General features: G+C 42.0%; 1 protein-coding gene across 1 annotated transcript; it reads right to left on the bottom strand.

Annotated features, from left to right (window-relative positions):
• Positions 1 to 4233: 4233 nt before the first annotated feature.
• Positions 4234 to 11828, bottom strand: LOC135560364 (gastrula zinc finger protein XlCGF7.1-like). The gene is made up of 2 exons (XM_065002259.1): positions 11290 to 11828; positions 4234 to 5268 (listed from the first exon to the last, which is right to left on the bottom strand). The coding sequence occupies exons 1-2, from the start codon at positions 11612 to 11614 to the stop codon at positions 4667 to 4669; spliced, it is 927 nt and encodes a 308-aa protein (XP_064858331.1). The 5' UTR covers positions 11615 to 11828; the 3' UTR covers positions 4234 to 4666.

Genomic DNA, 11828 nt, shown 5'->3' with positions numbered 1-11828 from the left:
GATTGTGTTTCTCTCTTTATGTAGTGTTGTGTTGTAGGATTGTGTTGTCTCTCTTTATGTAGTGTTGTGTTGTAGGATTGTGTTGTCTCTCTTTATGTAGTGTTGTGTTGTAGGATTGTGTTTCTCTCTTTATGTAGTGTTGTGTTGTAGGATTGTGTTTCTCTCTTTATGTAGTGTTGTGTTGTAGGATTGTGTTGTCTCTCTTTATGTAGTGTTGTGTTGTAGGATTGTGTTTCTCTCTTTATGTAGTGTTGTAGGATTGTGTTTCTCTCTTTATGTAGTGTATGTGTTGTAGGATTGTGTTGTCTCTCTTGTCGTGATGTGTTTGGTCCGATATATTTTTTCTATCCCCCCGTCCTGCATTTTGCCTTTTGGTAGGCTGTCATTATAAATAAGAATGTGTTCTTAACTGACTTGCCTAGTTAAATAAAATTATATTAACTTCACATCTGCAATATTTTGTCATTCAGTCAAACAAACAGATAATTGTTTATTAATTTATTAAGAAAAACTGCGAAATGGAGAGTTGAAAATAAAGAGACGGGAGGGTCACAAAAGTGAAGTTTGGGAAAGATTTGCTGAAGTGCTGAAAGAGCAAGATGATACCTATGTCATGTGTGATGAACGATACAACTTTGTTCCCATTGGAAACAATGCCATTTTTTAAAATTGTACCTTTATTTAACTAGGCAAGTCAGTTAATTAAGAACAAATTCTTATTTTCAATGACGGCCTAGGAACAGTGGGTTAACTGCCTGTTCAGGGGCAGAACGACAGATTTTGTACCTTGTCAGCTCGGAGATTTGAACATGCAACCTTTCGGTTACTAGTCCAATGCTCTAAGTACTAGGCTACACTGCCACCCCAATGACACATCTGGGGTTAGTTATCAGTACGCTGCATTCATAACCAAGTGGGAATTTACCACATACGACTGGGGGAAAAAATCCACATGAACAGCCATTCAACTGGTATTTACTACTTCACAATTGGAAAATCCCGACCTCCCACTTGGTTAAGAACACAGCATTATTGGTTGCCACACCTCAGTCCACCTCATTCACCTGAAAAGGGTCGGGGCTAGGTCTTTAAATGCCCCCACCTGCAGTCTTTGGGTGCGTTTCTCTGCTCAGACGTTGCTGACACCTGACTGAGTTTACAATGCTTGGACAGGTATGGTTGCACATGTTATGGCAATGGGCTCGTTCCAGCGGATCACTTTCGTCAAGTCACCGCCTTTTCAAATTGTGATGCATTATGGGGATAAAAAGTGTCCATCTTGCGCCTACATGAACTTTAAAAAAACAACCGTTACAGCCTTATTCTAAAATGGATTAAATACATTTTTCTCATCATCAATCTACACACATGATGACACAATACCTCGTAATGACACAATACCCCATGATCAAAGATCATAAAGTCAATTGCAGACAGTCGACTGCAGACAGTTCCTCATCCCCAGCTGTAACTTACAGCCATTGGCTGAAATTGTGGAAGGTTCTATTGGGTCAACCAATCATCAGAGTGTTTCTGTTTGACCAAATACGAAACAGGACCAAACACTTCAACAGGAACCAACTTTTGCAAAACAATGGATAGTTACTAATGAATGTGATATTTGAGGATCTCTTTTTACTAATTGATTGTAAAATGTAGACATCTATTTATAGTTTCTGACTGTGTGAAAATGAAGACATGTTTATTTCGACATTGTTTCAACATACTATTTGAAATATACAGTGAATTCGGAAAGTATTCAGACCCCTTCCCCAACATTTTGTTACGTTACAGCCTTATTCTAAAATGGATTAAATACATTTTTCTCATCATCAATCTACACACATGATGACACAATACCTCGTAATGACACAATACCCAGTAATGACACAATACCCCGTAACGACACAATACCCAGTAACGACACAATACCCCATGATGACACAATACCCCGTAACGACACAATACCCCATGATGACACAATACCCCATAACGACACAATACCCCGTAACGACACAATACCCCATGATGACACAATACCCCATGATGACACAATACCCCATAACGACACAATACCCCATAACGACACAATACCCCGTGATGACACAATACCCCGTGATGACACAATACCCCGTGATGACACAATACCCCGTGACGACACAATACCCCGTGATGACACAATACCCCGTGATGACACAATACCCCGTGATGACACAATACCCCGTGACGACACAATACCGCGTAACGACACAATACCCAGTAATGACACAATACCCCGTAACGACACAATACCCCATGATGACACAATACCCCGTGATGACACAATACCCCATGATGACACAATACCCCGTGATGACACAATACCCCGTGACGACACAATACCCCGTAACGACATAATACCCAGTAATGACACAATACCCAGTAACGACACAATACCCCATGATGACACAATACCCCATGATGACACAATACCCCATGATGACACAATACCCCATAACGACACAATACCCCGTGACGACACAATACCGCGTGATGACACAATACCCCATAATGACACAATACCCCGTGACGACACAATACCCCATAATGACACAATACCCCGTGACGACACAATACCCCGTGATGACACAATACCCCGTGACGACACAATACCCCGTGACGACACAATACCGCGTGATGACACAATACCCCATAATGACACAATACCCCGTGACGACACAATACCCCATGATGACACAATACCCCGTGATGACACAATACCCCATGATGACACAATACCCCGTGATGACACAATACCCCGTGACGACACAATACCCCGTAACGACACAATACCCAGTAATGACACAATACCCAGTAACGACACAATACCCCATGATGACACAATACCCCATGATGACACAATACCCCATAACGACACAATACCCCATAACGACACAATACCCCGTGACGACACAATACCGCGTGATGACACAATACCCCATAATGACACAATACCCCGTGACGACACAATACCCCGTGACGACACAATACCCCATAATGACACAATACCCCGTGACGACACAATACCCCGTGATGACACAATACCCCGTGACGACACAATACCCCGTGACGACACAATACCCCGTGACGACACAATACCCCGTGACGACACAATACCCCATAATGACATAACACCCCATAATGACACGATACCCCATGACGACACAATACCCCATAATGACACAATACCCCACAATACCCCATGACGACACAATATCCCATAATGACACAATACCCCATAATGACAACACAATACCCCATAATGACACAATACCCGACCCCCCCAACCACTCTTTTACGCTGCTGCTACTCTCTGTTTATCATATATGCATAGTCCCTTTAACTATACATTGATGTACATACTACCTCAACTAGCCCGACTAACCAGTGCCCCTTTAACTATACATTGATGTACATACTACCTCAACTAGCCCGACTAACCAGTGTCTGTATGTCGCTTCGCCACTGTTCTTTTTTACTGTTGTTTTTTATTTCTTTACTTATCTATTGTTCACCTAATACCTATTTTTTAACTTAAAAATCACACTGTTGGTTAGAGCCTGTAAGTAAGCATTTCACTGTAAGGTCTACTACACCTGTTGTATTCAGCATTTCACTGTAAGGTCTACTACACCTGTTGTATTCAGCATTTCACTGTAAGGTCTACTACACCTGTTGTATTCAGCATTTCGCTGTAAGGTCTACTACACCTGTTGTATTCGGCATTTCACTGTAAGGTCTACTACACCTGTTGTATTCAGCATTTCACTGTAAGGTCTACTACACCTGTTGTATTCAGCATTTCGCTGTAAGGTCTACTACACCTGTTGTATTCGGCATTTCACTGTAAGGTCTACTACACCTGTTGTATTCGGCATTTCACTGTAAGGTCTACTACACCTGTTGTATTCAGCATTTCACTGTAAGGTCTACTACACCTGTTGTATTCAGCATTTCACTGTAAGGTCTACTACACCTGTTGTATTCAGCATTTCACTGTGAGGTCTACTACACCTGTTGTATTCAGCATTTCACTGTGAGGTCTACTATACCTGTTGTATTCAGCATTTCGCTGTAAGGTCTACTACACCTGTTGTATTCGGCATTTCACTGTAAGGTCTACTACACCTGTTGTATTCAGCATTTCACTGTAAGGTCTACTACACCTGTTGTATTCAGCATTTCACTGTGAGGTCTACTACACCTGTTGTATTCAGCATTTCACTGTGAGGTCTACTATACCTGTTGTATTCAGCATTTCACTGTAAGGTCTACTACACCTGTTGTATTCGGCACACGTGACAAATAAACTTTGATTTGTTCTGGATCCTACAAGACAAGGCTCCTGTTTCTAAGAGCTGTTCTGGAAGGCTACTTACTTATATAATCATTTACATTTTGCAAATAATATAATAAACAACATCATAGGGTTGACATTTTGCATCCAATCAATCGAAGCTAATAATTCGTTTTTTTTAAACATATTTTAAAATATTTGATTTTATTTTAGACATGATCAGGTCTCCAGATGAAAAAAAACTCAAACAAAAGTAAAGCTCTTTAAAAAAAAAAAATCATATAAACAATAGGATTTCATTTGAACAAAAACAAAAACCTAAATTCTCAGTCAAAAACTTAAGTCAGAACACAGCCTCTCTATTCTCTCATGTGATTTCAGGTCCTCTGACTGGGAAAATGTCTTTCCACACTGAGAGCAGTGGTATGTCTTCTCCTCCTGTGTATGTATCCTCTGATGTGATTTCAGGTTCCCCAACTGAGTAAAACTCTTTCCACAGTGGGAACAGTGGTAGGGCTTTTCTCCTGTGTGTATTCTCTCATGCTTTGTCAGGCCTTCTAACCACCTAAAACTCTTTCCACAGTGGGAACAGTGGTAGGGCTTTTCTCCTGTGTGTATTCTCTCGTGTGACTTCAGGCTCCCTAACCAGGTAAAAGTCAATCCACAATGGGAGCAGTGGTAAGGCTTCTCTCCAGAGTGTATTCTCTTGTGTATTTTCAGGCTCCCTAACTGACTAAAACTGTTTCCACACTGGGAGCATTGGAAAGGCTTTTCTCCGGTGTGTGTCCTCTCATGCTCTTTTAGGTTTCGTAACTTAGTAAAACTCTTTCCGCAGTGCGAGCAGTGATGTCGTTTGGCTGGTTTGGGCGTCTCTGGGTTTGGTTCCCCTGAAGGACTCTTCCCGCTGTCAGAGTGAGAGTCTGGTTTCTCTCCTGCCAAAGACAAACAGATTATTTTAGTTAAACAGAGGCCTGAATGAAACCTCCACATGATAAAACGGTCTTCCTATGAGGTTTAATCTAGACAACAACCCTCAATAACCTGAGGTCAGTTTTCACAACATTACATCATTAAAAGTAAACTTGGTGAGATTTTAAAAACAAATGATGTAGAGCTCCAAATCCAATCTTGTTCTCATGGGTGTCGTGTTTTGGTCGAAATATGTTCTTAAATGGTTCATAAAATGTACATTTTCGACTTCCAAATCGAACCACAAAGACGTTTGGAGGTCCGCACATCAGAGAATGTTGGACTTGAATGGGAATATCTGTGGTTTTAAATTATACTGTCAATCCTCCATAAGAAACCTGTTGAAATCATAAAAATAAACAGAATAGAGAGGACCATTTAAGTTGACATTCAACGGTTGGATGGACCGGCGGCCATCTTGTATTACCTAAGTACTTTTCCTTGACATCCAGTTGGATGGACCGGCGGCCATCTTGTATTACCTAAGTACTTTTCCTTGACATCCAGTTGGATGGACCGGCGGCCATCTTGTATTACCTAAGTACTTTTCCTTGACATCCAGTTGGATGGACCGGCGGCCATCTTGTATTACCTAAGTACTTTTCCTTGACATCCAGTTGGATGGACCGGCGGCCATCTTTGTGGTAGTAATTAGAAGTTAAAATGTAAATTTCATTACAATTTCAATGATGTACTGCAGTGGTCTGAAGCAGAGGTGCAAAGTACTTAAGTAAAAATACTTTAAAGTACTACCTAAGTACTTTTCCTTGACATCCAAAAGTTCTCGTTACATTTTGAATGCTTAGCAGGACAGAAAAATGGTCCAATTCACACACTTATCAAGAGAACATCCCTGGTCCTCCTTACTGCATCTGATCTGACAAATACATTGTTTGTAAATGACGTCTGAGTGTTGGTGTGTGCCCCTGGCTATCTGTAAAATAATAAAACAAGAAATGCTAAATATAAGGAATGTGAAATGATTTATACTTTTACTTTTTATACTTAAAAGTATATTTTAGGAATTTCATTTACATTTGATACTTAAATATACTTAAAACCAAATACTTTTAGACTTTTACTCAAGTAGTCTTTCACTCTGTGACTTTTACTTGAGTCATTTTCTATGAAGGAATCTTTACTTTTACTCCAGTTTGACAGTTGGGTACTTTTTCCACCACTGGTCTGAAAGGTCCATTCTATGAATTCTATGGTCTGAAAGGTCCATTCTATGAATTCTATGGTCTGAAAGGTCCATTCTATGAATTCTATGGTCTGAAAGGTCCATTCTATGAATTCTATGGTCTGAAAGGTCCATTCTATGAATTCTATGGTCTGAAATGTCCATTCTATGAATTCTATGGTCTGAAAGGTCCATTCTATGAATTATATGTGTATAATTGAAATGACTCCCTGTATTCAACCAATGGCAGAAACCTCAGATGATGTCAAGTAGGGTGTAAACTACAACATGGACCTCAGATGATGTAAAGTAGGGTCTAAACTACAACATGGACCTCAGATGATGTCAAGTAGGGTCTAAACTACAACATGGACCTCAGATGATGTAACGTAGGGTCTAAACTACAACATGGACCTCAGATGATGTAAAGTAGGGTCTAAACTACAACATGAACCTCAGATGATGTCAAGTAGGGTCTAAACTACAACATGAACCTCAGATGATGTCAAGTAGGGTCTAAACTACAACATGGACCTCAGATGATGTCAAGTAGGGTCTAAACTACAACATGGACCTCAGATGATGTCAAGTAGGGTCTAAACTACAACATGGACCTCAGATGATGTCAAGTAGGGTCTAAACTACAACATGGACCTCAGATGATGTAACGTAGGGTCTAAACTACAACATGGACCTCAGATGATGTCAAGTAGGGTCTAAACTACAACATGAACCTCAGATGATGTAAAGTAGGGTCTAAACTACAACGTGGATTTTGCACGTTTTAGATAATTGACGGTAAAAAGGTAAAAAATGTAATTAAAAAAAATAAAAAATTGGGAGGGGGGGGGGGGGGTTATAAAACAGTTGAACAAACCTTTTGTAAGCTTTTAAATGATATCACACTCAACCGTTTGTCTATTCCAGTGATTCAAACATGGGATGTCTCATGGTGTGGTGGGGAATACAAAACGGGTTACCTTTGAACATTTTTTATTATTTATTTAACTAGACAAGTAAGTTAAGAACAAATTCTTATTTTTAATGAAGGCCTAGGAACAGTGGGTTAACTGCCTTGTTCAGGGGCTGAACGACAGAGTTTCACCTTGTCAGCTCGGGGATTCGATCTTGCAATCTTTTAGTTACTAGTCCAACGCTCTAACCACTAGGCTACCTGCTCCCCCTACACTCTAACCACTAGGCTACCTGCCACCCCTACACTCTAACCACTAGGCTACCTGCTCCCCCTACACTCTAACCACTAGGCTACCTGCTCCCCCTACATTCTAACCACTAGGCCACCTGCTCCCCCTACATTCTAACCACTAGGCCACCTGCCGCCCCTACACTCTAACCACTAGGCCACCTGCCGCCCCTACACTCTAACCACTAGGCTACCTGCCGCCCCTACACTCTAACCACTAGGCTACCTGCCGCCCCTCCACTCTAACCACTAGGCTACCTGCCGCCCCTACACTCTAACCACTAGGCTACCTGCCGCCCCTACACTCTAACCACTAGGCTACCTGCCGCCCCTACACTCTAACCACTAGGCTACCTGCCGCCCCTACACTCTAACCACTAGGCTACCTGCCGCCCCTACACTCTAACCACTAGGCTACCTGCCGCCCCTACACTCTAACCACTAGGCTACCTGCCGCCCCTACACTCTAACCACTAGGCTACCTGCCGCCCCTACACTCTAACCACTAGGCTACCTGCCGCCCCACATCTCCTGAATGTTTTGCCATTCAGGTCCAAAAAGTCACTTTCTGACCACTTCTTACATGGACAAACATCTATGGACACTCTATGGACACTATGGATACTATGGATACTCTATGGACACTATGGATACTCAAAAGGGATGCTGTCAAAAACGTGATTGAATTGAAATGGATTTATCCTCTATATCTACAACAGGGCTACGCTACATCCTCTATATCTACAACAGGGCTACGCTACATCCTCTATATCTACAACAGGGCTACGCTACATCCTCTATATCTACAACAGGGCTACGCTACATCCTCTATATCTACAACAGGGCTACGCTACATCCTCTATATCTACAACAGGGCTACGCTACATCCTCTATATCTACAACAGGGCTACGCTACATCCTCTATATCTACAACAGGGCTACGCTACATCCTCTATATCTACAACAGGGCTACGCTACATCCTCTATATCTACAACAGGGTTACGCTACATCCTCTATACCTCAAACAGGGCTACGCTACATCCTCTATACCTACAACAGGGCTACCACATCCTCGATATCTACAACAGGGCTACGCTACATCCTCTATATCTACAACAGGGCTACGCTACATCCTCTATATCTACAACAGGGCTACGCTACATCCTCTATATCTACAACAGGGCTACGCTACATCCTCTATATCTACAACAGGGCTACGCTACATCCTCTATATCTACAACAGGGCTACGCTACATCCTCTATATCTACAACAGGGCTACGCTACATCCTCTATATCTACAACAGGGCTACGCTACATCCTCTATATCTACAACAGGGCTACGCTACATCCTCTATATCTACAACAGGGCTACGCTACATCCTCTATATCTACAACAGGGCTACGCTACATCCTCTATATCTACAACAGGGCTACGCTACATCCTCTATATCTACAACAGGGCTACGCTACATCCTCTATATCTACAACAGGGCTACGCTACATCCTCTATATCTACAACAGGGCTACGCTACATCCTCTATATCTACAACAGGGCTACGCTACATCCTCTATACCTACAACAGGGCTACGCTACATCCTCTATATCTACAACAGGCTACGCTACATCCTCTATATCTACAACAGGGCTACGCTACATCCTCTATATCTACAACAGGGCTACGCTACATCCTCTATATCTACAACAGGGCTACGCTACATCCTCTATATCTACAACAGGGCTACGCTACATCCTCTATATCTACAACAGGGCTACGCTACATCCTCTATATCTACAACAGGGCTACGCTACATCCTCTATATCTACAACAGGGCTACGCTACATCCTCTATATCTACAACAGGGCTACGCTACATCCTCTATATCTACAACAGGGCTACGCTACATCCTCTATATCTACAACAGGGCTACGCTACATCCTCTATATCTACAACAGGGCTACGCTACATCCTCTATATCTACAACAGGGCTACGCTACATCCTCTATATCTACAACAGGGCTACGCTACATCCTCTATATCTACAACAGGGCTACGCTACATCCTCTATATCTACAACAGGGCTACGCTACATCCTCTATATCTACAACAGGGCTACGCTACATCCTCTATATCTACAACAGGGCTACGCTACATCCTCTATATCTACAACAGGGCTACGCTACATCCTCTATATCTACAACAGGGCTACGCTACATCCTCTATATCTACAACAGGGCTAACATCCTCTATATCTACAACAGGGCTACGCTACATCCTCTATATCTACAACAGGGCTACGCTACATCCTCTATATCTACAACAGGGCTACGCTACATCCTCTATATCTACAACAGGGCTACGCTACATCCTCTATATCTACAACAGGGCTACGCCACATCCTCTATATCTACAACAGGGCTACGCTACATCCTCTATATCTACAACAGGGCTACGCTACATCCTCTATATCTACAACAGGGCTACGCTACATCCTCTATATCTACAACAGGGCTACGCTACATCCTCTATATCTACAACAGGGCTACGCTACATCCTCTATATCTACAACAGGGCTACGCTACATCCTCTATATCTACAACAGGGCTACGCTACATCCTCTATACATCCTCTATATCTATAACAGGCTACGCTACATCCTCTATATCTACAACAGGGCTACGCTACATCCTCTATATCTACAACAGGGCTACGCTACATCCTCTATATCTACAACAGGGCTACGCTACATCCTCTATATCTACAACAGGGCTACGCTACATCCAGAACATATTAAACTGAGACCTCAATAAAAGACACCAAAAAATAAAAGTTGTCTATTTCTATTTATAAAACGGGTCATATCATTCAAAAGTACCTTGAGTCCATGTGTTTAAAGAGTAGGCTTATTTCGTTACAAATGATATATGTCTAAAAATGAGCTGGATCAGAAAGGCTACTTTTGAGATATTAACATGTAAAAATACATCTCATAATCTAGACTCTCTATATTAGAGCACAATATAAGAAGCAAGAATGACACCAAGATGTTGTCTGGGTCAGAGGTCATGGGGTCTTTCAGTATAATGACTAGATGATGTCTGTCATGTTGGGGTCAGAGGTCATTGGGTCTGACAGTATAATGACTAGATGATGTCTGTCATGTTGGGGTCAGAGGTCATTGGGTCTGACAGTATAATGACTAGATGATGTCTGTATCCTGGAGGGGTCAGAGGTCATGGGGTCTTTCAGTATAATGACTAGATGATGTCTGTATCCTGGAGGGGTCAGAGGTCATTGGGTCTGACAGTATAATGACTAGATGTTGTCTGTATCATGGAGGGGTCAGAGGTCATTGGGTCTGACAGTATAATGACTAGATGTTGTCTGTATCATGGAGGGGTCAGAGGTCATGGAGTCTGACAGGGGGCATGTACAGGTCTAAAAAAAAGTCCTATAATGGCCCTTTTATCATGGTTTTATGGAACATGGATTGTGTTACAAATGTAAAAAGCATATCGAACATACTTCCTCCAACGAGGTTTCAATAAGAGAATAGTAACAATAGTTTGTGCTGCCGTTTTTAAGACAGTACTTACGGGTCTTAATCAGATCTCCTGTCTCCTCCTCTTTCAGTGTGACAGCCATCTCCTCCTCCTCTTTCACTCCAAAAACTGCATCCTCCGCTCTCTCTTCCTCCTCTTCTTTTACTGTAACATCCTCCTCCTCTTTCACTCTGAACGTGTCTTCCTCTTCTTTCACTGAAACGTCTTTCTCTTCTTCTTTCATGGTAACAGACTCACCATTTACTTGTTTTTGTATTGTAACATCTTTCTCTTCCTCCTCCTCTTTCACCAGAGCTTCTTTCTCCGAACAGCAGACCTCCACTTCTTTGTCAGGAGGAGAGTAGCTTAGTGAACTCATGGTCGGAGATGTTAGCTAGCTAGCTAGCGTTCGTTAGCCTATTGATAAGCTCATTTATCAAGCCAGCTACCTAACAACGTATACATGAAATTAAATGGGGAAACTAGCTAGCAACAAGACACACGTATTTTTAAAACACAGGTGCAACTAAACAACGACTATTTTGTCTAGAAAGCTACCGAGGTGTCTGACCAGCTGTTGTTGTTGAAGAAAC

The sequence above is a fragment of the Oncorhynchus nerka genome, linkage group LG15 (genome assembly GCF_034236695.1).
Source record: "Oncorhynchus nerka isolate Pitt River linkage group LG15, Oner_Uvic_2.0, whole genome shotgun sequence".
NCBI classification, from domain to species: domain Eukaryota; kingdom Metazoa; phylum Chordata; class Actinopteri; order Salmoniformes; family Salmonidae; genus Oncorhynchus; species Oncorhynchus nerka.
The sequence above is the reverse complement of the archived record's forward strand: the minus strand, read 5'-3'. Positions and strand labels throughout refer to the sequence as shown.